Here is a 25750-nt window from a genome sequence, read left to right as displayed (position 1 = left end):
CACTCACTTTAATGCTCTTCCACATGGGAAAGGAGAGCACCAGTTGCCAATGCAATTTTCAGCTGTTTATTCAATACCAGGAGAACTGTAAAAGAAAGTGAGTACACTCACGCAGGAGCTGTTGTGACCACAGTCCTCGCCTAGACACTCACACGCAGACTTGCCGACATCACATGTAAGCTCCGCTGGGCCCGCCTCTTAAAGGCACATACGACTACACACAGCTAGTCCATGTACTAGTACGCCCTTTGTTTCGATTCAGCGTTCTAGTAAAACAACTTTGTCCTGTTGTTTTCACTACAATGCCACTTTCGGCCTACCAGTACGTAATTAAACATTCATAAACTATTGTGCTGCATGAGTAACAACTAGGGTGTCATTCACTAGTAGCTTCCTGAGCCCTACTAGTAGCCGCATAAAAACCCACCAGTAAATTTGCATCACTAGTAACGTAGTTGTTCTACTAGTATGCCAAGATGTCATAGAGTGGTGGAAAAAAACGTTACTAGTAAGACGTGATCGTTGTACTAGTTTGCCACCCTGTCACGCTACCTCAGAATGTGGGAATTTCACAGGTTGCCTTCCAGCATCCAGTCCATGCAGATATCAGAAAGCAACAGGCCACTTTCCCACCGTTGCTCCTGGGAATATGTCGTATGTTTTCAAGGTTATTGGAGGAACCTTTTAAAGAGCGGCACAGCAGGCAGCACACCTTTGTCGTCGTCGTCCTGGTCTTCATCATGAAGCTGTTCACCATATTCACGCTGTTTGTCTTCGCTCAATGCAGCTCAGCCACGGAGCAGGTTAGATTGTTTACGTGTATCCCGAAATTTTTATGTAAACGGGAGTATGCAAAATTGTTAATTTTAATAATAAAAAACTGCTTGCTAGTACTACTACTAGTGAGGCACTAGTTGTTAACTCGTGGAATTTATAACATCACCAGTAGCGTGGGTGGAACGGTGGACGACTGGTGGTTATATCTGCCTCACAGTTCTGAGGACCGGGGTTCAATCCCCGGCCCCGCCTGTGTGGAGTTTGCATGTTCTCCCCGTGCCTGCGTGGGTTTTCTCCAGGTACTCCGGTTTCCTACCACGTCCCAAAAACATGCGTGGTAGGTTGATTGAAGACTCTAAATTGCCCATAGGTGTGAATGTGAGTGCGAATGGGTTTTTGTTTATATGTACCCTACAATTGGCTGGCAACAAGTTGAGGGTGTACCCCACCTCCTGCCCTCAGTTAGCTGGGATAGCTAACTGAGGGCAGGAGGCGGGGTACATCCATTTTCTGAGCCGCTTCTCCTCACTAGGGTCGCGGGCCTGCTGGAGCCTATCCCAGCTGTCATCGGGCAGGAGGCGGGGTACACCCTGAACTGGTTGCCAGCCAATCACAGGGCATATACAAGCAAACAACCATTCACACTCACAGTCACACCTACGGGCAATTTAGAGTCTTCAATTAATGCATGTTTTTGGGATGTGGGAGGAAACCCACGCAGGCACGGGGAGAACAGGCAAACTCCACACAGGTGGGGACGGGGATTGAACCCCGCACCTCAGAACTGTGATGCCGACGCTCTAACCAGTCGGCCACCGTGCCGCCTGCTTAAAAGCACCAGGGTGTAAATTAAAAATGTATTTTGTTTTAAATAGCCTATAAATGAATTCCATTCAAACATGGAATATGTTTTTAAATATTGTATTTGTTTTTTTGTACCGCAGTGACAAATACTACAACTAATAATAATAATAAAAGGTTTACATTACGTTATATGCAGTATAAGAAAATGTTATGCATTCAAAATAATATTTGACAAAAATACAAAAAAACCTCTATAATTTGATCAGATGTATGCATAAAAGTGATATTTATTGATGGACTGATTGCTTACTGCTGCAGGATGCGTCTGTGTCCGAGCTTCTGTGGCGGGCCAACAAAGACGCCGGTAAAGTCACACTAACCCCACGCTTAATACGGGTCATGTTCGGACAAGCGCTCTGAACACGACCTGCTAGTGCTCGTAATGCAATCAATCTACTGTATGTGACGCTTTCGACAGTTCACACGGCGGAGGAGCCTCTGGTGATGGACGACATTGCTTTCGACAAAGACGGCGAGCGGAACGCTGACCAGTGCACATCGCGAGGGTGCATGTGGGCCAAGTCTGCGGACGGCAAAGTCTACGTGCCCTACACCATCTCCACCGGTTACTGTCAGTAACCTTGTTTTTTGTCAGCGCTTGACTTAGCACTGCTTTTTGTTATCACTTTCCTGTCACTGCTGCTTTTTGTAATCACATTGCTTGGAATACTCTACCACTCTTTTGCAATCACATTAAATAGGCCTCCTCTTCCACTCTTGTACTTGCATTACTGTCAGTAATTAACGCTGCTTTTTGCTGACACTTAAAACACATTCACTGCCATTGACGGCTTTAGAAATCAAATATCCATGTTAACTGGGAAGGCTGGCAGTGAATGAGTTAACTGTCTGTACTCGCTAACTCTGCTTTTTGTGAGCTCTTAACTGCCAGTACTGCTCTTTGCATAATTTTGAATACTCTACCACTCTTTTGTAGTCACATTACTGCCAGTACTCAAAGCTAACACTGTTTTATTGTAATCGCATTACTTTCACTGCTCTACCTGCTTTTTGTAATCACATTACTTTGCTCTTCTAGTATTTTGCAAACACATTCCTTAAACTATTGCAGAGTTAAAAAAATGACCTTCACTCTCATCAGATTTGACTTATTTAATGCATTCCAGAACTCATGCTGTGTTCATTCATATGCTGGAAAAGTATAAGTGACATGATTTTTTTTTTAATTAAGCTTCTCGCGAGCGCTCTATCATCGAGCGCGGCCTGAACTCCTTCCAGTCTGTCTCCTGCATTCGCTTCGTCAATCGCAACAGCCAGAGAGACTACATCAGCATCCAGTCCAACAATGGGTATATAGCTACCTACCTAACCTTACCTGTCTACCACAGTGATTCCCACCCCCTGTAAAATGAGCCAATTGGATTTGTTTCATATTAACTGAAGTGCAGTATTTGTTGACAAAAATCTAATGGTTGACCACAAAAATTATGTATTTGGCCAGGAACGGGGTAGTTTCCCGCATATTGTTGTTTTGCCCTGAAAACACTATTTGCTGACAGAAAGGCTATAAATATATTAAGGCTATATGTTGCCATGAGAAGTATAGTATTTAAAAAAAAAATTACAAAAGGCTACATTAGATCACACTAAGTAACAACGAAAGTCGGATGTTGGCATAAAAATGCAATTGTTAACCACAAAACTTTTATTTTAGCACTGAATTGCAATGAAGGTTCTGTTTTGGCATAAAAAAATAAAATAAAAGGTTCACCACAAAAAGTTGTTTCTTAGCCGAAAAGGAATCCAGTGGTTGACCACAAAAAGTAGTATGTTGTTTTAAAAAAAAGTAAAAGTTTGACGACAAAAAGTTTTAATTTGGAATAAAAATAATCCAGTCGAAAGAAATTCAACGGTTGATGACAAAAGGTCATATTTTGCCACAACAAATGCAACGGTTGACCCAAAAAGTCACATTTTGGCACAACAAATGCAATGGTTGACTACAAAAAGTCATATTTTGGCACAAAAATGTGATGGTTGACCACAAAAGTCATTTTGGCACAAAAAAATGCAATGGTTGACCACAAAAAGTAATATTTTGGCACAGAAAGGCCAAACCTTACCCCGAAAATTGTTATATGTTGTCACCAAAATAGGTTGGGAAACACTGACCTACCTGACTAGCAATCAACGTAACTACAGGTACGTGACTAACTTGCTGTTCATTCAAGGTGTTACTCGTACGTGGGTCGCCGTGGCAATACTCAGCCCTTGTCTCTGGACCGCAAGGGCTGCTTGTACCACAGCACCGTCCAGCACGAGCTGCTGCATGCACTCGGTTTCAACCATGAGCAGTGTCGCTCCGACCGAGACCGACACATCCGCATCCTCTGGGAGAACATCCAGCCTGGTCTGCGCGTGCACACACACACACACACACACACACACAATATGTTGTTAGTGCTGATGTGATGCTCCTCTTCAGGTTGGGAGTACGCCTTCGACAAGATGAACACGCTCAACATGAACACGGCATATGACTACAACTCTGTCATGCAGTACCACAGGTTTGTACATGTATTTCGGCACTAAAATGTAATAATTCTGGTGTAAAAATTTTTTTTTTTGCTGAAATGCAATGTTTGACCAATCAACACTAAAATGCAGCAGTTGGCCACAAAAACGTTTATTTTGACATTCAATAGCAAGGGTTGTCCACAAAAGGTTGTATTTTGGCGCAAATATGCAACAGTTGACCGGAAAAAGTCCTAATTTTATTTGGCCACCAAAGTTCAAGATTTTGCCATTAAAAGACTGATTCATTGTTGTGTTTTAAATGGCGCACAGGTACGCATTCTCCGGCAACAACAAGCCCACCATGGTGCCCATCCCCAATGCCAACGTCAGCTTCGGCAATGCCAGCCAGATGAGCAAGAACGACATCGCCCGACTCAACTCGCTCTACAAGTGTTAGGTAAGGAAACACTACCTAACAAATTACAATCATCATCATCACAATAGTTCCACTTCCTCTTCTATGGTTATGTTCACGCTTTTCTTCTTTTGTCATCACTGGTGATGCTTACATCACTGCAAAAATGCAAAATCTTACATAGTGAATTTAGATTTCTAGTGAAAAATCTTTTGTATTGTATTTTTGTATTTATTTTATGACAGTTTTGACTTTTGTTCCAAATTTTTAGCAAGACAAAAAGACTTTTTCGAAGATACAAGATCTTATTTTAAGAATCTTATCAAGTCAGTTCATACTTGTTTCATTGGCAGATTTTTTTTTCCCCACTTAAAACGAGACATTTTGTTCCTAAAATAAGTGGAAAAATCTGCCACTGGAACTAGTATGAATTGACTTGTTCGGATTCTTAAAAACAAAACAGTACAGTTTCAGTACAATAAGTTTTGCTAGAAATAAGATAAAATCATTAAGATCTTGCATTTTTGCAGTGAAAATGTCATATTTTGGCGCTAAAATGCAATGGTTGACCATAAAAAGTTGTAGTTAGGTATAAAAGAAAGAGAGTTTGAACACAAAAAGTTGGCATAATAGGTATTGTTATAGGTAATAAAACCTTTTGCTATGTAATGAATTGTATTGCTGATATTCTAGTGAGCTACCAGAATCTTTATGTCCCCACTTCCCCTCCCGTAGTGACTTCACACCACAAAGAAGCCAAAGAAAAAGCGAATGATGTGGACTTGATTGTGTTGCTGCTGACTGAGCTGAAGTCTGGTGACTTGTCATATTTGTCTCTTCCAGGAGGTGGTGAAAGCGACATCCATCCATCCATCATCTGAGCCGCTTCTCCTCACTAGGGTCGCGGGCGTGCTGGAGCCTATCCCAGCTATCATCGGGCAGGAGGCGGAGTACACCCTGAACTGGTTGCCAGCCAATCGCAGGGCACATACAAACAAACAACCATTCGCACTCACATTCACACCTACGGGCAATTTAGAGACTTCAATTAACCTACCATGCATGTTTTTGGGATGTGGGAGGAAACCGGAGTGCCCGGAGAAAACCCACACAGGCACGGGGAGAACATGCAAACTCCACACAGGCGGGGCCGGGGATTGAACCCCGGTCCTCAGAACTGTGAGGCAGACGCTCTAACCAGTCGCCCCTCGAAAGCAACACAACTGAGATTTGTCTCATTTCCGATGATACTATTAAAATGTGCACATTCATGCATTTGTGTAGTTTGTCTTCATTTTTCTGCAAAACAATTGTTATGAATTTTCTGCATAACAATCTTTACTAATACAATTATGCAGCGTATTGTGGCAACGGTTGTATTTTGACATAAAAATGCAATAGTTTACCGATTTTTTTTTAATTTTTTTATATATAAACAGTCATATTTGGGCACAAAAATGCGAGAGTTCAGCTCAAAAAGTTTGCGATTTTGGGATAGTAGCTATTACTGGAAGTAATAAAAATGAAAACCAATGTGTATAATTCTCAATAAATGTTTCTCACCAAAACACGGTAAATAACAGTCATAAGTGTTAATATACTGTACACACCTATCAAAATGTATCAAAAAGTAACGCCATAGGAGTTAGTCTTCCACTAGGAGGCGCCACTTGTCCACATAGTGTGGTTGCTGCTGGGATTTTACTGTATGTATATTGTATAATGTTATTTAATAACGTAAATTCAACAATAGTATTTATATTTAATTGTCACTATTTTCCATGACTTCTGATTTCAAACTTTAATAATGATAATAATAATGAAATGCAGGGGCAATTGTGGATAGGTAATATCGTGGTGATTATGCATTAGTATATTAAATATTTGTACATCGATTGAAAGTATTCAAAATAAAGTCAATAAGTGTACAATGCATTTACTGTAAAAGTGTCATCTGGTTTAATAATGGTTTAAAAAAACTAACAATCGATGTGCAATTTTAATTTTTTTTGTAGTGCAAGAACAACAATGCAGTTTAACAACAAATGAAATCGCCTATAAATAGAAAAATAAAAACTTGGAAATATATAAAATTAGATGTCAAGAAAATACCAAAATAATTCTAAAATTGAACCTGAAACAAAGTGGAAAAACTACTACAATGGTACCTAAAGACACGAGTTTAAATTGTTCAGAACTCAAATCACTCATATCTCAAATCATTGTACCTCATTGAAATGAGCGGAAATACCATCACTGTTCAAGCCAAAACAAAATGTAACATTTGTTTGATTTTAAAGAATACAAAAAATAAAAGCACTCTACAGCATTTTTCTATATAAAAGCATTCAGTAGTAACATCAATAAATAGAGTGTAAAGAATCAATAGTTCAATATCAATATATATATATATATATATATATATAATATTTGATGATGAAACACATTGCCCTGAACAGCCAGCCTGTATGGGCGTTTGAGGAATAGTATGTGGGCGACAATAAAAGCGAGAGTGTGGATATTTTAAAAGAGGCTTGCTGGCTCCCGTTCATTCACGTACATTTTAGCCACAAGCTTTGCGACGGATCGGCCACTCATGGAAACCGTTGCCAAAGCCCGCACACTTAGGCGACAGGTCAGACGGATTCGGCCCCATCGCTCGTTGTGTGGCAGCCTTTAGGATATCAGTTGTTTATAGGTTTAAAACTACCGCAATATCGATGCTGGTTTTGTTAGCCTTTTTATGGCGTTTCGCATGATGTGTCAGCAGTAAGCCATAAAGTGGATTTTTTTTTTTTGACAAAGTTAACATGGTTTGGTTAAATACATGATGTGTAATTGTCTCTTTTATGTTCAGTTTTACAGGAAACGCTGAGTGGGAGTGGCAGTTGACAGCTTGAAGCAAGCACACGGTGCCCCATTTTTGGAAGAATTGTCCACCATCTGCCAGGAAGGTCAGGATAGACATCATCCGGTTCTTCTCAGCACCCTAACTCGGGACACTCGTAAGTCAAGGTACTACTGTATACAAATGAATGATTATAGCGCTTAAAAATGTGCAAAAATCAAACTAAATCTAGCTTTCTTGCAACATTTCACTTGTTTTTATGTTATTGTTCTTCCTCATTACTCCAGGCTCTGTTGACTATTGTAATTATTCGTTAGCGGGTGCTCATTTGGCTTATGCCTTGGGCCGGCTCTGCTTCGTACCCTGTCACCTGAACTCCAAAGACCTGCTCACCGACATTCCTACGTTTTGTCGATTTTGACTGACAGGCGGTTCAACGCTCGAAAGGACGTTATTCGCCCCGAGGACCATGGAAACAATCCAAACCTTTGTTAGTTTTTAACGCTGCTTGAGGAAATGTTGTTGTGCTTTGTGCTTGGCGACGCGCATCAACAGAAACGTGACGCAGGTTTGATGGAGTGCATTGATGTATGATGTATGACACGAGAGTGGAGAAAGCCGTCGTACAGGAATCCGGCCTGGGATGAGGAACTGGAACGAGCAGTGGACTAGGGACTTGATGGAAAGTCCGGACATGTTCCTCAAATAGCCATTTCAAACCAAATTGGAAGATTTTCTGTCTTTTCAGGCTTGGCATCTTGAACGAGGACTTATGATGTCTACTCCTGCCTACCAAATTTCATGTGGCTGAATTTTTTAAAATCAATTCCAAACACCTGTTGCCTGCGCTCCACAGTCACAGGATGTTACTGAGACAGAGGGACACTATGAGGGAGGAAGTGAGCACTCAATACAAAGTAAGACAGAGCGCCATGTCATCAGCGAATGAACAGAGGACCACTTCAGATCCTAGAGGTGTGAGATGTGGCCCACCTCCCGGTCTCCCTTCCTCCCGGGGTGCTCTGTTTCCTCCAATTTTTCTCAATGGACTCACTGTCAAAATGTCCGTTTCCCAATCGGCGTTAATAATTCAAATCCTCCTGAATCAGGAATCACAAGCCAGAGGCTTTCGTAAACAAGGATCTTATGACTGGCTGGCTTCTGCTACTGTATGAAGAAGGCACCAGACAGACACACATAATTTGGTTGTACCAGTTCTGAAATGATTCTGTCTATCAATTTTTAGACTTATCTGACTTGGATTATTCAAACGTGTCAGTTCACTCACTCAAGTTCGTGGACTCGGAGGATCCGGTTGTATCGGTTCGGTGACTCGGTTTTCTTCGATTTACAGGAACACTGTGGACTCAGTTGATCCCAGATTGTGTCCATTGACTGACTCGACTCACTGGAAACACCGCAGACTGGGAAGATTTGGTTTTATAGGTTCTCTGATTTGAGTCAACGGAGCCAGATGATTCGGTTTGGGTATGACTTGTTTATCACTGACTCGAGTAGTGGATTCGGGGGATTTGTTCGGGGATATAAATTCATTGACCAAAGTCGCACCCTAAGATGGTTTGAAGGAGACAGTTTCCTTGACCTGAGTTAAAAGACTTGTATGATTCAGATGTGTCAATTCACTGACTCGAGTTAGTGGAGTCACAGGAAACATAGATTCGGATGATTCGGCTTGTTGGTTCACTGACGGGAGTTAGCTGACTCGGATTATTCGAACGTGTCGGTTCACTGAATTGACATAATGGACGCGAAGGATTCAGTTGTGTCAGTTTACTAACTGGAGTTTGCGGACTCAGTTGATTCTGTGGAGTCTGTTCACTGACTTGAGTTAGTGGACTCACCAGAAATTCGGATGATTTGATTGTTTGATCTGACTCAAAGCAGAGAACCGTTTCACTGGGCAGAGTTAGTGAACTCAGATGATTCCTTTGTGTCAAATGTGACAAGTTCACCGACCGGAGTTAGCGGACTCGGATGATTCAGATGCACCAGTTCACTGACCTGAGTTAGTTTACTCTGAGAACTCAGTTGTATCGGTTCATGGAATCGAGTTTGCGGACAAACAGGAAACACTGAGGACTGTGTTTTTGTATCTTTTTGAGAGGGGAGGTGAAAATAAACAGCTGAAATCATCTTAAATATGACTGACTTGGACTTAACATTTAACTTGCTGCCTTCTTGGCCCGGTCACCATTGCAAAAGAGATGTTCTGTTTTAACTGCTCTTTTACCTGGTTAAATAAAGTTGAAATAAAATCAAAATAAATCCGGTTGCGCAAAGATGCACTCCCTCTTATAACTGGCATGTGCCTGTGTTCAGAAGTAACAGATCACATTCAAACTCATTTTCAATGGGCGTCCACACACACCTGCCACTATTTGGGGGGGGGGAACAAAACAACCAATAACACATGCAGAGGGCCTTGCAGAAACATTTGCTTTAGCCACTAAAATGACTGAATGAAGAAGCGGTTTGCTGACCAGACTTGATGATGATGATGATGATGTGTGTGTGTGTGTGTGTGTGAGAGAGAGAGCGAGAGCAAAATGAATGTTTACAGTTACTTGGGACCACAAAATAGGGCTAATGTCGCGCAGCTGTCACGACTCACTTTGATTGGCCCGCGAAGCCCAATAGAAGACTTTGCGTGTGGACATGTGACTGTGTCGTTTGATTGGTGAACTTGAGTCAAACATCACTGTGCTACTCACGGTGGATTGGAGCAATGGCAATTGATGCGGGAGTCAAAAACAAAAGTCTAAAAATAGATTGCGCACGTAATTATTGATAAATGAAAGGAGCAAGCGGCATGTAGATTATTGTAACGGAGTAAAAATACATAAATACTTGAGTAAAAGTAAAAGGTATGCTTCATTAAAACTACTCTGACAAGTACAATTTATCCAAAATGTTACTTGAGTAAGTGTAACGCGTTACTACCCACCTCTGACGAACTTGACAGAGGACTCACAGGAAACATTGCAGACTCCGTTGAATCGATTTACTGACTTGGATTATTCAGATGTTAGCAAACACACGGGAAATACCCCAGTTGTATCAGTTCAAAGACTCACATTAGAAATGCCAGCTTTGCCGGGACATACGCAGTTCCAATCCTCATGCATTTCCTCTCATCCATGATCCATCTAGCGCAGGGCTGCAGGGATCTGGAGCGCATCCCGGTACCGGGAAGACGACCATCCCGGGTCGTCACCAGGCCCTTGATAAATCTCTTTGCGTTTGGCTGCCACCGGGACAGTTTGTGCCGTGCTGATCCCATATCAAACATTGCGTCACAGAGGGACGCGTTTCATTAGGGAGCGTCCATGTGTTCACCTGGACTGTTATTCAGAGTGGATGATCACAAAGTAGCTCTTGAAAAGGAGAGGACAAAAGCCTTCATGTGAAAGAAGGCCATGCTTGGCATGTCTGAAGCAGACGCCATCACTGACGGATGATGAGAGGACAGGTTCATGGACTAATGACGCACTGTGGGATTTCACACGTGATCAGACACGACACGACAATACGACACAACACTACACCAGGGAAGCCGAAAAGCAGGCAGGAGTGCAGGACATATTCAAAATTGATATATTTTCCAAACATGAAACAAACAAACTAAATCTGATCAAAACCACCAAGTTGAAAAAAAAACAACACACACAGATAATGTAAAGATAATACTACGCTGCACTATACCATACAGTATATGTAATACTATGCTACTATGGGCTATGTTACACTATGCTCTATTGTGCTATACTATACTGTACTACACCACACTACACGATCATATATTATACTGGAATATACAACGTAACACGAGACTCTGCTATACGGTGCTATACTATACTATACAACGCTACAGAATGCTATCTAGTGCAATACAGTGCTATACTATCGGGAAGTCACTGGGAAAAACAACAACAATATGACACATATACACGATGTAATACTGTAGTATGTTTTCGTACTGCACCATACAGTACTATAATACTGTGAACCAACATGGGCAGAACTATACACTACTACTTGACAGTAGACTGTTCTATTCTGTAGTAAACACAAACACTATGCTTTGTTCCAACACCAAAAGTGGATGAGAGTATTGAAATGGGGAATACGAGGGAACGTTTGACCTAAATAGAGACGCCGCTAACCTCGTTCTGCACCAGCAGCCCGGATCAACTGCATCCGTTAATCCTGAAACCACATCTGGGGAGCCGAGAAGGCCTCCGTCCTCCCTTTCCCTCTCTTCCGGGATAAACAGATCCATAGCGGCGAGATTTCGAGCGGGAGCGTCGACTCGTGTGAGATTAACGCTGAGCTTTGTGCGCCCATGACACATTTGACAGTTTACTGTACATTCAATTCATTATATGATCCAGACAACATTTAGAGATTATTTAGGGGCTGCTGCTCTAATACATTTGTTACACTATTTTTATAATACCACATTATGCTATACTACACTACATGACAATATACTACTAAAGTATACCGTTCAATGCGATATTGTACTACACGATACCACTCTATACTGCCCTACACAGTCTTATACTGTACTACACTATACTATATGATACTACCATATGCTATAGTGGACGGAACTATACTATATTACATACAGACCTGGAGAACAATTTAAGTATCGTAAAGGCTATAAAAACACGCCTCGGGTATATTTAAAATGGGGTCTTTTTATATTGTGGATTTCACTTGTTGCGGGGGTGGTCTGGAACATAACCCCAGCGATGGGGGGATTACTGACACTATACTACACTACAGGTGTATTGATGGACGATGTTGATGATGATGATGATTCCAGCGTTCGGTATTATGTTTTCGAGCAGTTTCTCCTCTCCCACAAATGTTGTTGTCAGTCACCACGGAGCACGCGCCTCCTTTTACATCTGGATTTGTCCGCCCGCTCCGGGTCCGCCCCCCCCTCCCCTACCGCCCTCCTTCGGTCCTCCACCGACTCATTGGTCTGCAGGCTCCCCTCCACGACTGTCGTCCTCGACCCCCCCCACCCCTCCGTTTCTATTCTCCTTCTCCACCTTCTTTTTGACTCATGACTCGCTTCCAGCAGCGAACTAGTTAACGAGCGGCGGCGGATGAGCCCACCGCGCCTGCTCTCCTCTCCGGCAGGCAGCACACCGCCACAGTACGAAGATGGCGTCGGAGGGAGCCAGCGGAGAGCAGCCTCCTCCCCCGGTACAGCAAGCCCTGACCGCCGCCGTGCTGGGAGGCGTCGACACGGTAAAACGCCGCCGAGGGAAGGGGGGGAAGCTTCGCAGAAATGACCTGGGGCAGCGGGGTTAGTCACAACAAGGGCGAGAAATGTCGCGCATGAATCAGCGTTGAGTGGCCGCCGGGCTTCTCGCGACAATGTCCGGATGACAACAAACGTCCGTGTCCGTTCGGCCCGCACGAACCGAACCAGACACACGAAAAACGACAACGCCGCCTTCCTCCTCTCCCATCTTGCTCCACTGTGACAAAATGACGAGCTTTCACGAAGCTTAGCTTCTTTCGTGATGGAGAATTCTTTTGTTCGCCTCGAGGCTTCTTCGAACCTTCGTGCCGAGATGGAGAAGTGACACATGAAATGGCTTCACACAGCTAGCACGACGGCATTTGCATATCATTGTAAAAATAATAATAATAGTAATAAAAAAAAAAAAGCTTTTCGAAACATTTGACCTGTGTTGACAGGTTAGTTTGTGACATGATGCAAGTTCTCAGGTGGAACCGCAGCGGACGCTTCTCAGGTTCCCTGGGAAACTCTTGGACCCAAGAGGAGATGGTATTTCTTCAGTTTGCTGTGACCAGATGCTCCAGCTCCATTTGTTGACACACACCTACTTGCAGTTGTGGGAAGTCATAAAGTACAAATACTATGTTACTGTTTTTAAGTAACGGTACTTTTTCTGATGACTTTTAACTTGAAGATATTCCCCACCCATGGCCCTATTTAAGATATTTGTTGTTGTCGGGTCCAAGAATGACTGGGGGGGGCAAATGTGTTGTGCCAGCCTAATAGCCACCAGCTTCACCATCTAATCTGAAAAAAAAACAACAACATAAAGGTAAAGTATACAGTAGTTGAATTAGTTTAGCAAGCATCTTTGGTTATGTTGCTTTGTTTTGCTCATGCAGGACCTGTTGTTACTCCACTCCTGAGTATCCTGTCGGAATTTAGCTTCCAGCAAAGCGTTGTCCAGTATTTCTTTTTTGTTTTGTTTTTGTCATTTCATACACACAGCGACAGTGTTGCGAAACCGAAAACCATAATGGACAGATGATGGCACAATCCGCTTCAGTACCATACCAATATAGATGATAAATGTGTATAAACTTCTCACACAGCAACACGAGCTCGCTCCACAACCCGATAAATACATGAGATCAGCATCTCTTGTGTGTCTGTGTTTGAGATGTCCTGTTTTGTTGTTGGTCCTTGAATGCACCGTCATCTCATACTAAAAGTATGCTTCTCTGACTAATAACCCGTGTAGTCCACATTGCCGTTATAATTTGCCTGTATTCCCTAATATTGATTATTGTCAGTAAATGGCAAAAGGGGATTTTAATGACTTAATAGTGTTTGTGTAAAGTGCGAGTGTACATAATTGTTTGCCCATGTGTGATGTCACGTCACTTTGTGATAGCATGTTATTTAGGCTATTATGCAAGCTAATTCTATTTATGAGCTAGATATGAAGGTGGCTTGTGAATAATTTTAACGACTGAATACAATTGGTTATGGAACATGGGTTCTTGATTGTGTGCATGTTAGATGCATGGTGTTGATGCGCTCCATTTTAAGTGCTTTGCCACCGTCTGTGACATGACATCCATCCGCAATTACAAGTCGTTTTAAGGGGATGCGTCATTCGCAAATTTTTGCGATTCACGCCAGGGCTTGGTCCCTATCCCCCATTTTGGGTACACCTAACGTTCACATTGGCCATCTAAGAACTGTCATTCTGTGGCTTTTTCCCAGCCCACTGCCCTGTGAGTAAGATACGGTGCGGGACATGGGCAAGGGTTGAAGTTGACCAGTGAATTTGCTGGCTTCCAAGCTAGTATTGGAATGCCATCAGTGTATCAGGGCAGTGTAAAATTTAACACCTCGATACTCAATGGTCATTCTCCTTTGTTGCTGGTGGGGCCGTGCATCTAATTATCTGAATGCGCCAAGCCGCAATGACAGTGAACGCGTGGCATTGTCCTGCTTCGGGACGTTCTGTCATGCCGGCTCTCCCGTTAAGCCTTTGATGGCGAAGGAGGCGGGTGCTACGCGAGTTCCTGCAGCAGGCCGTCCAAGTTTTGTACGAATTTCTTCAAGAAGTACCACACAAGTGATTATGTGAAAAGCATAAAAATGTGAGCGTCAGTACAGCCTGTCACTCACTGCTGCCAGCACATGTACGTGCTGCTACGTACGTGCTAATGCTACGTAGCATTAGCATTTAGGCCACTGGACGCAAGCAAAGCAGCAATCAAGTGTCATCTGTCATGCTGTATTAAATATTGACCATGCGTAGTGCATTTGATCAGAGTATTCAGGCCTGCAAATTTTTATAGTGTGAAATATTTTATGGGGTATTATATTTTCACTTGAAACTATGTTGTCACTATTGCAATTAACGGTGATCCAAATTTGTAAGTAGAAATAACGTTAACACCGTATATAGCATCATAACTCGAAAATTATAGTGTTCACATTTTAGGCATCTTCGCAATCCCAGAGAGGGTAATTTGTTTCAAGACTGTGTGAGGTAAAAATGTTTAGAATATTTTTCTATTTTTACCTTTTTAATTTATCTTTAATTTAGTTATTACATAATGTTGAACTACTCATTAGCTTCTTCAGTTTTCAGTCTGGATGCTTTAAGACTGGCAGTTATAAAGTTTAAAACAATGTAAAAAAATTGTGATAATAATCAAGATCAGACGATATGAAAAAATTAATCGTGATAATTTTTGTTGCCATATCACACAGCCCTAACAAGCATTGAGTGAAAGTGTGTGGGTGGTTTTTGAGTGACGGTACGAGGTGAAGAGCTGTGGAGGAGGTGGTGTAAGGGGGGTGTTTGTGTTCACCAGACACCTTTTTAAATTGGTCTTAATTTCAGTGACTCAGCGGGCATAGCTGGGAGTACCGTGTCAGCCCGCCCCCCAAGCCCTCACCCTTACAGATCTCGCTCCAGGCCACCTATGCTTGGCAGCGAAGCAAAACAGGTGCACCAGCGACATGGTAGTCGCGCCTCCTCACCTCGCTCGCTTCCGCCTCTGTGCACTCCCAATACCCCAAACGAACCCACCTACCAGCACCCCCAACATCCTAACCGCTGGCATGCCTTGGTTAAATAAAGCTCTTTGCTCTTTGCTCGCCCCTGTCACACTCGCTGTAGCTGGCTTAAGGTGTCTGTGTGTGGGGGGGTTCTTGTTTGTGGGCGGTCGTTTCACACGGTCAAACGCTGGTCACCTCATCTCAGCGCACGTTAGCTGAAATTTTGTGGCTTGGATTGATGTCACAGAAAACACTGGTAAAAGCCCAAGGTGTCCGTCCGCCAGGTTTTTAAAAAGGGAAAATTTAAAAACCGAAGGTAATTAAAAGGTATTGAATTTAATTTTACAAGGTATTAAAAAGGGGAAATTTCAAAACCAAAGGTAATTAAAAGGTATTGAATTGAATTCTACAAGGTACTAAATGCCTGTGTTTAAAGAGAACAGCGCAAAGCACTCTGAGTAGTTTTACACCTGACACTCACTTCTCCTGTACTGTTGTGTTGAAAGCAATTGTTGCTGTCGACATAATGATGCATCACCCAAAACCATGAAAAGCTATTTTATGCTACCTACAAAAGCAGGGAAGTTTCCACTGTTTTCCTCGGTCGTGAATGGCACTGACACAAACTTGGGGTTGGATGATGTGCCTCAAATTTCCAGCTTTGGATGTAGTACCAGAGACATGGCTCCAGGTTTGTGAACCTGGGACAGGGGCGTAAAGTTTGACACCAAGCACATATCCAGCCCTTTTGTGTTAAAAGCAATTGTCACTGTCGACATGAGGATGCGGCAAAAAAAGACATTAATACCGGGTTTACACTGCCTTCTAACAAGTACTGCTTTCTTGAACAGTGTACAATGTGAATTGACTGGGTTTCACTATTTAATAATATGGTGAATGGGAGATCTTAAAGTTGATCATAGTGGCCTTAAGAACAAGGTCACCATTGATTTTGCTTTGTTCCTTATTACGGAAAGGAAAGTAAAAACGGCTACCGGAAATGGCCATAAAATGCAGAGAAAACTCCACCCTGTGGTGTCCTAGCCAATACCAGCCGTAGCGACACCCCGACATGAAGGAGAACTGCAGTACATTTTCAGAAAACTGCGCGCATGGGTTGCGCTCGAGTATAAAGGCAAACTGCACGCAGGGTAGCTGCAGTGACGTCAGCGCGGTCGCCGCCTGTGCGAGTATAAAGAAGCCTTCAGACGTAACATTTTCTTTTTCAGAGGCCACAGATTCTTGAGCCGAATTCATATCCAGTAGCCGATTTCCCGCCAACCGACATGTCAAAAACGACACCTAAACGGTTTGTCTTTCATAAGTGGAGCGGAAAAAACTTTTAATTGTGGCAAGAAGTTGTGTGGTCAACCCTGATTACAATCAACCTCACCCTCTAGCCGCTGTGAGCTGGTTAATGACCTAGCTAAACGTAATTAGGCTATGATCGCTGTGAGGTAGGATGAGATAGCGTGCCTAATTGGACGGCTGAGTTTAATTTGAGCGGTACGATGTGAGGTGGCAGGCGGAGGGTTTTGTAGTTGTTTCAATGCTTGTTCATATTATGCTACATGCTATCTGGCTCTGCTGTTACTGTTTTTTTTCTTGGTCAAATATACAACACTTCCAACTGGCAAACTAGGAGGGACATTTTATAGTTTTCTTAATAATACAGTTGTACTGTGACTTAAGAATTTAATTTGTTACGTGACCAAGCTAATAACTTATTTACCTGTATATCAAATACCTTTTCCTCATTGAAACGCCATTAATCCTTTCCATTGTTTTGTTTTGCTTCACATTTTTCATAAAAAAAAATAGCACTGTAATGTGTAAAAACATCATTCACGTTGTAGTACCGGTAATTCAGAAATGGGAATTTTGCGGCGGGTCTCACTTCTTCGTAGATGGTTTTAGGAGCGACTTACAACCCTTTCTGACACATCAGTGTCCCCTCGGCATAATACTGCAAACACCGTATAAAATGACACCCATGTTTTAAAACCTGACTTGGCGCGAAATTAGGCAGAAGTCGTCAAATTTTATTTGCAGGAAAAACTCTAACTTAGATGTTTCGTATTTCAGAAATGCGACTTCAACATGGATAACCTGAGCAAGCCGGAGCTGTTGACCCTGCTGAGCATCATGGAGGGTGAGCTGGAGGCCCGCGACCTGGTCATCGAGGCCCTCAGGGTGAGTTGTGCTCCATTTGAGAATAGGCGATTGACTCGTTTGCCTTGCAGTTTTCTTCGCAAATGATAGCCTGCACAGACGAGCAGAGCGGATCGCTCCAGTGCTTAGCCTTATCTTCCACAAGGATACCTGTGCTTAGTGACTGTGTAAACCTAGCGTGAGTCTTTGCTTCAAACGTGAGCAGCTATTGGTTTTAGCTGTTTTAGCAGCTATTGGTCAGTGGGAAATTGGGGAATTTTTGTTGTTGTCATTTTGGTTTTATTTTTTTACCTTCCAGAGACAGGAAGTGCATGTTTTTACTTACTATTTGCATTCACCTCTGCTATTCCCAGTTAGACTCTCTTTGGAGCTTTTTCCCTTCCACGACATATCTGATTGGTTTCTTCTGCCTTCATGAGCATTGTAATACAGTTGTGTGCGCATATGTGTGTGTGCGTGGGCTTTATTTGTTTTGGTGTGCAAGTTCTTGTCTATAGTTTCTGACATATCAGCCTGGACTTTTTCACTAAATTAATACCGTCAAGTTAAGTCGATTGAATGCGCTGGTTTACAACCCATACATACCATATTACATATATCAGTACGAGAGAAAACAAAAACTGGTCAGCTCGATCGCTTTAAACTTGAGGCTGTGTCGTAGGCATTACGTCACTTATTGGAGAAAATTATGAGATTGTTCACTTGAGCAGAGCAAATCTGAATGCCGATCCGAATACTAAATGTGAACTGTTAACACAGCATGGAGGTCATTGAAAAATGAATGAACAGTAAACATGATTATGGTGGGTTAAAAGAAAGGCGAGAACGTGAAACTCCTGGGGTAGTCAAAATCTGCAACTAAGCTGCATCTTTGTTTGCACAGCTTGGGTTCAAGATGGGGAAAAAATGCTTTATACACCAATTTCTTTTGTAATGGTTCTCTCTTCCGCAGTCATTTAATAAAAAAAATAATTAGATATTTTGGAGAATAGCCATTTTATAGTGAGTAGTAATCTTAAGACCTTCCATCAGTTTTTTAAGTTAAATTTTTTATAATCTTTGATGTCTTTTTATCGGGTTTGCATGATCATTTTGGTTGGAAATGCCCAAAATGTCCTTTTTCAAGCTATTCTAGTTCGTCTTTTTCGGCCTGGCATTTGAGACGGTTTGCATTATAATGGGACATGTAAATGAGCTTTGCTCTGATTGGATCGTTCATCTTCCCCAATTAAAAAATGGAAGACATCTTGGCTCTGATTGGTCCATATCACAGCATCTGCTAGCATCGAGATAGAAGCTTTGGCAGCCAAGCATTCAGAGCAACATCGCTTCCTTCGATGCTACAGATTTGCGTCCCTTGTAAGAGTTTGATCACAGGGTTATTTATACACACTGAACGCGCATTCACTTTATTCGCACCACATTGATGTTCCTCCCACCTCAGTCCTCTTCAGCGGGTCGTCTGCACGCTCGCCTCTGGCAACGGTGTGCTGTTAGCGGTCGCAGCCAGCACAACAAGTCACCACGGCTGGTTCCTTTATATACAGTATTGTTTGTTTATATGAGCCCTGCGATTGGCTGACGCCCAGTTCAGGGTGTACCCCGCCTCTTGCCCGAAGATAGCTGGGATAGGCTCCATGATGCCTGTGACCCTAGAGAGGAAAAGTGGTACAGAAAATTGATGAATGGGGATAGTTTGAGGTTAGGCACGTCATCCACTCTTATTCATTTGAATTCGACCTGCTGCAATGATCATTTCTGGTGACAATAAATGCAAGCTTCACTATTTCAATCCACTGCTGCATCATAAAATATGAATATATTAGTATTGTATATGTGTACTTTATAGACAATTTTCATGGCTTGGCAGCAGCTGGGACTCGCTCCCTTAAAACCTGGAAATGCCGTGTTGCTGTTCAGCTGAGTTTAGTTGTTAGGTACCAAGGCCGAAGTGGGCAGGTTCTTGAATATTAATTGACAAAACTACATCACAATGTCAGCCATTTCTAACCCACCTAATTTGCAAGCCTTATGCCGTTTATTGCCTTTTTCACATTCAAACGACAAACCGCATGTCAAACTTAAACCATGTCACAGACTCTTTTTGACCTATGTTATGCATAAAACAGTAGTTCTCATGGAAAGGGACCTTTAATAAAAATGTCAAGAAAGTGACTGATTTTAACAGGAATTTATAACGTTAGGTCAGAATTATGGAATTGTCAGTTTTAGAATGAGATGCATAGCACCAATCCCAGAAGGTACAAAGTCCTTCTGTTCACAAAAAAAATTATTCAATACCGACTCTGTCTGATAGTCCAAGCATGCCAATGGGATTGGCCACAAAACGAGGAAGTAGAATACTTAAAACTTAAACCAAACACCATCTCTTGAGGTGCACTGACGGCTTGCGTGTGATGATGGCATCACGACAAAACCTGACCGACATTTTGAGAAACTGACATTTTTTACAATCGTTAAAGGTGACTTGCATTTTTTTCCCACAATTTAAAAGACCTTCCTGGTGTCTTCTACCATTATATGTCCCCTTTGAAGGCGAAAGTTAAGTGTCATTATATGGTTCCAAAATCAGACTAAACTGCTTGTTCATTAATTTTGTTTGTTTGAATGTTGGTGGAGGTCTGCACTCCATCCTGGCCAGGTTACAGCGAGCTGCACAATGTTCCTGTTTGTTCTTAGGCAGACTCGTGTCATGTGAGGCAGGCGGTGTGGTAACAGTAAAATCAAGAAAAAGTAAGATAGGCATCCGTAACATAGACTCCATACTGACAAAAGGTTACGAGTCTTATTACGTGGCCTAGAAGATGATCCTACGTGGGACATCTCCAAGAAGACGCCAGCTGCAGATGTCAGATGGGCATGTGAGTGAGTTCCGCCGTCGACACACCAGCACTGATCCATCGCTCGTCGCCAGGCTCCGTGGTGTTATTAAGCAGCTTTGGAGCCGGAGATTAATTAGCATGTGGCTAAAGCCGCGCTGAGCCGCTGTATCGGGTTTTGCCCAAGCAAAAAGAAAGGAGGCAGTAAGCTGATTAGCCCAACAACAATGGTGACGGTATCACGTGATTAACGCAACCTCGTCAAAAGGAACTACGGCGTTCTCAGCGCAGTTATTTTTAGACATCCACAGCTAGAGCCATGCAAGTAGAAATTAAAGCTGCGAGTGAAGCTAAATGGGCCTTCGGGAACGTCGGAAGGTGCAACGGGCGGAGGACTCGTTTTAAGGACATGGGACACACAAGCTCTGATTTACAGTATTTTAGTTTCCTGTGTTATGGCACATCATTAAATGTTGCTGTCATGCTCTGCTGACATGCCATGACAAGCACCTTTTCACAATTTGCCGTATACGTGCTTCAAATTACAATGTAATTTGGCAACATTTCTAGGACCACTTTGTCTTTGAAGGACACCTGGAAACAGCCAAGATGGCAGACTTTCTGTCTCTTTTCATGGATGGCATCTTGAGACTTTTTTGTGGGTCGACTCATGATAGACGTGCCAACCAAATTTCATGTTTTTGAGTGAAACTAAATTGCTGAATTAAGAAAAAATTGCAGGGTGTGAGGATCCCTGATAATGACCCCTTTATAGTCATTCAAGAAACACACGGTCAGTGCACATATTAAACAAAATTTTGGACAGTTACAGTTACAAGTGAATTAAATGGGTAGAATAACTAGGTAGATAGAAAAAAATAAGTAAGAAAAAAATAAAGGGACATAGTCATTATATTGCACCGTCAACATTATTTCAGCAGCTTTATTGTACTCATGATAAACCTGTAGTCTTGTCATTTTAAACCCTAAATGGCAGACCCTGTGTATTTCTTTGGCATGGGTTTCGAGATTATTATTATTATAATTTTTTTTTGTGGGTTTACTCATGATAGACTTAGAACATTTTATGTTGCTTACAGAAAATGGTTTCAGGGGCTGCCTATTCAAAACACTCCAGAAGGCACTTACTGAAAAAGTTAAGTTTGTCTTGATGACCCCTAAAATGGCCTCTTTAACCCAAAATGGAAGACTTCTCATGTCTTTTCTGGCATGGCTTCTTGAGACTTGTCTGTGGGTAGTTATTATTTTGCTAAGTGAAACTGGCTTCAGGGCGTGACTTTTCAAAAGGTTCCCTTGTAACGTTACCAAGTCCATTTTTTTCGGTCTTTGCACTTTGGTAGGCATGTCAATGAGTAGACCCACAAAAGTGTCACAAGAAGCAATGCCTGGAAAGCTTGCCTTTTGGTTTGATCAAGGGATCAGTGCTCCCTGGAGTTTTTTGAAAATTCAGCCCCTGAAGACAGATTCACTGAGCAACATGGAATTTTGTTAGTCTTGTCTATCTTGAGTAGACCCACACAAAAGTCTTCATAGGCTATGCCCGAAAGGCACAGGAAGTATTTCAATTTTCTGGTCAATTTTTAGGCATCCTTCAAAGATGAACCTATGTTGTCTGATTGCCACCAATTGAAGCTCATATACAGTACTAGACGGATGGGTAAGGCTAAATTGTGAAAGAACATTTAGTTTTCGTCAGTGTGTGTGTATGTCTGTGTGAACATAGCATGCAGTTTGATTACCTGTCCATGCACCACAGTTTAGGGATAACTAATAATAGAATGTTACTATGAAAGCTTTGCAAGTTGAGTTGCGGGCGACCGTGACGGGAGGTCTCAATTCTCGGAACGTTAGCCCCCGTGAGGTCACGTGATCCACCATATGACTAAGCTGCTGTCAGCGGCGGGCCCATACATGCTCAGCACAACACAACGCAACATAACATAACGCATGCCTTGGGCCGGCAGGCAGCGTGACGTTATCAGCCAGCATCTCGCTATTTAAGGCACGTCCTGTTGCTGGGCTTCGCCAGCATTTGCCCTCTACACACTCCCATTTCTCTTCCTTTCTTTGCTGTGTCGTTCTCTGCCGCCACATCAATCGTCACGTGTAATTGTGTTATTGTGCTCTCTATCAAACTAGAGAGCATGATTCTGAAGGAGACGGTTGCCTTGGAAACTCTTCACTCATGCACTAGTTAAACTGATAATCATGCCAATGACCAGTATTACAGCATCAGTCTTCTAATGCCAATACTTAGCCTCTAATGCAATAATACTTTAACTCTTCTGCAATAACGTTTGTTTGCGATGTACGTCGACGTGTAGTAGGATTCAAGCTCCAGAATGCTCGTTGACTTCCCATTTGTCCTGATTTCACAGCTCACATATCATGTTTTTAACCTTTGTTGTCATACAAGCGTAAAAAGGATGATTAATATTACAAAGGATAAATCAGTCTATATCATTTGGAGTACCCGGAGAAAACCCACGCAGGCACGGGAAGAACATCCAAACTCCACCCAGGGGAAGCCAGATTTGACCCGGGTCCTCAGAACTGTCAGGCAGTTGTGCTAACCAGTCTTCCACCGTGCTGGCCCTAATACGGTAATATACTGTTAAAATAAATTACAGTAGATTTACTGTTTAATTACGGTGACACACTGCATAAACATTGTTAGCTAATTTGATATAGCCGACACTGCTAGTTAGAAAAAGGCGGCACGGTGGCCGACTGGTTAGCCCATCTGCGTCCCAGTTCTGAGGACCGGCCCCGACTGTGTGGAGTTTGCATGTTCTCCCCATGCCTGTGTGGTTTTTCTCCGGGTACTCTGGTTTCCTCCCACATCCCCAAAATATGCGTGGTAGGTTGATTGAAGACTCTAAATTGTCCGTAGGTGTGAATGTGAGTGCGAATGGTAGTTTGTTTAGAAGTACCCTGCGATTGGCTGGCGACCAGTTCAGGGTGTACCCCGCCTCTCACCCGAAGATACCGTAATTTCTCGTGTATAATGCACATTCATGTATAATACACACCCCCAAAGTTGACCTCAAAATTCTGGAACACCCTTCTACCTATGTATAATGCATGTTTACGATGCATGATTTTGCTTCTACCCATATGATCAAAACATGCAGTATTATCTTTTGTTAGTTTTTTTTTGTCCAAAGATTTATTCTGAAGTTAAGCATTTTATTTGAACACTTTCTTTTTACTTGCTCTTATTTTGAAATTCACAGTCCTACTTTTATTTAGTATGAGAAAACACACAGTCGTGCTTGTATGTTGGATTACCCAGGCAGAATTTGTAAGAGGGGAACAATTCTTTAAAGAAAACATGAAGGGTGAGGCAAAACACACTTTATTTTATTGGGATTCAAATTAAACTGTCAAGCATTTCAGAAAACAAAACATAACCATAAAGAAATTAATGATGGTTGTTGTTCAGTCATCAGTCATATTTATAAAAAAAAAAAAAAAAAAAAAACTATATTTCACAAATTCTGCCAGCATATGTAAATTTATGAGCACAACTCTACATATATGCAGTCATACGTACCCTTGTCATATTGGAATGAAAGTGTAGGCTACACCTTTTTCATAACCACTAGGTGGCGGTGGCATATTATAATGAAAGTGTACACCTTTCTCATAACCTCTAGGTGGCGGTGGCATAGTAGAATGAACGTGTACACCTTTCTCATAACCTCTAGGTGGCGGTGGCATATTGGAATGAAAGTGCAGAGCTTTTTCATAACCACTAGATGGCAGCATACATTTATAAAATGTGAAAGCGTTTGTTTTAATTTTCCCCTATGTATAATGCGCACGATTGACTTTTGACCATTTTTTGGGGGGGGAAAATGCGTGTTACACACGGGAGATTACAGTAGCTGCAATAGGCTCCAGCACGCCCGCGATCATAGTGAGGATAAGCGGTACAAAAAATGGATGGATGGATGGATGCTAGTTAGAACATATTGTAATAGGTGGTCAAGGATAGACACAGCCAGTGCACTTTGAAATCACTTTATTAAACAAATGGTTATGAAATAATAGAATAGTTATAGTAGAATACTTGTTTTCATGCAGTTTTTTTTCTTGTTGTTGTTGTCACAGTGTATCTACTTGTTGTCGTAATTTAGTCTGTGTGGACTTGATCACCATCGTGTAGTCTACTTTTATATGTAGAGACTACTTAGTATCATGTAGTGTCTACTTGTCGTCATGTAGCATACTTGTTCGTGTAGGTTTTACTACTTTGTCGTAGTGTGTGTCTACCTGTTACTATTTCTCTTCTCACATTTATTTAGACTAATCATCGCAGAAAAAGCCAAAGCAAAATACAGAGACTGAAACCTTTTGTTGTTACTTTAGTCGAATTTGCCATCATTTGACTTTGAGTGAATGTGGAAATTAAATTTTTGCTCTAGTGAGTTTCTTCTGTGGCAAATGGCATCAATTTGTTAGCATCGATTATGCTAGCCTGTTGCTAGCTACACACACACACACACACACACACAAACACGCACATGCCCACACTGATACACAGTCAGTATGCTGCTGTGATTGGTGGGCTGCGTAGCAACCAGAACCCCCCTACCTGGACCCTCCTCCGCAGGCTTTCCACCTAGTGTTTCACCACCACCCCCTGAAATTCCGTTCCGGAATGAGGCTGAAAAGATCCTGAGTGTCAGTCTTTGCCCCGGCCGCCCCCCATTCCGCCTCCATTCCCGGAAGCCTCCGGAGAGCCTGGCTCTTTTTTTTTTTTTTTTTCCGAAATGTTGTCGGTTGAAGTCGTCTCCTGGCTCCCACGGGGGAGAGAAGTGCGTCTGAGCGCTCGTATGGATGGATGCATGATGCATTCGGAAGTCTTTTCACAGCAAAAAATACACTTTCAGTATGCAGGATGTATTTTTCTCCCTGTTGCTGTTCTGTATAAACTGCAGCGACTCGGGATGAGGACGGAATTGACCTGGCAATTTTCCGCCTTCGTCGGTAGAAGCAGATGT

At 42.3% G+C, this 25750-nt stretch overlaps 2 protein-coding genes across 2 annotated transcripts in view; both read left to right on the top strand.

The window, feature by feature from the left end:
• The first annotated feature begins 672 nt into the window (after window positions 1–672).
• Window positions 673–5809, top strand: LOC133478151 (high choriolytic enzyme 1-like). The gene is made up of 8 exons (XM_061773861.1): window positions 673–803; window positions 1900–1945; window positions 2060–2212; window positions 2834–2951; window positions 3834–4012; window positions 4088–4169; window positions 4450–4576; window positions 5378–5809. Exons 1-7 carry the CDS (start codon window positions 741–743, stop codon window positions 4574–4576), a joined length of 768 nt encoding a protein of 255 aa, XP_061629845.1. The 5' UTR covers window positions 673–740; the 3' UTR covers window positions 5378–5809.
• A 6629-nt stretch (window positions 5810–12438) lies between these two features.
• The window catches only part of cttnbp2 (cortactin binding protein 2), a 54482-nt gene continuing 41170 nt past the window's right edge, over window positions 12439–25750 (top strand). Inside the window, exons 1-2 of the mRNA XM_061773851.1 lie at window positions 12439–12668; window positions 17794–17901. Of these exons, the coding sequence (XP_061629835.1) occupies window positions 12582–12668; window positions 17794–17901 (195 nt within the window). The 5' untranslated portion in view covers window positions 12439–12581. The remainder of the gene's footprint in view (window positions 12669–17793; window positions 17902–25750) is intronic.

Source organism: Phyllopteryx taeniolatus, chromosome 5 (genome assembly GCF_024500385.1).
Source record: "Phyllopteryx taeniolatus isolate TA_2022b chromosome 5, UOR_Ptae_1.2, whole genome shotgun sequence".
Taxonomy (NCBI): Eukaryota; Metazoa; Chordata; class Actinopteri; order Syngnathiformes; family Syngnathidae; genus Phyllopteryx; species Phyllopteryx taeniolatus.
Note: the sequence above shows the minus strand (reverse complement) of the source record. Positions and strands in the feature narration are given on the sequence as shown.

Excerpts from the sequence above, each read along its gene's own strand:
- LOC133478151 (XM_061773861.1), top strand. The coding sequence starts at position 741 with ATGAAGCTGTTCACCATATTCACGCTGTTTGTCTTCGCTCAATGCAGC. Across the intron at positions 804-1,899 it reads GCAGCTCAGCCACGGAGCAG|GATGCGTCTGTGTCCGAGCT; the intron begins GTTAGATTGTTT and ends TTACTGCTGCAG. Across the intron at positions 1,946-2,059 it reads GCGGGCCAACAAAGACGCCG|TTCACACGGCGGAGGAGCCT; the intron begins GTAAAGTCACAC and ends CGCTTTCGACAG.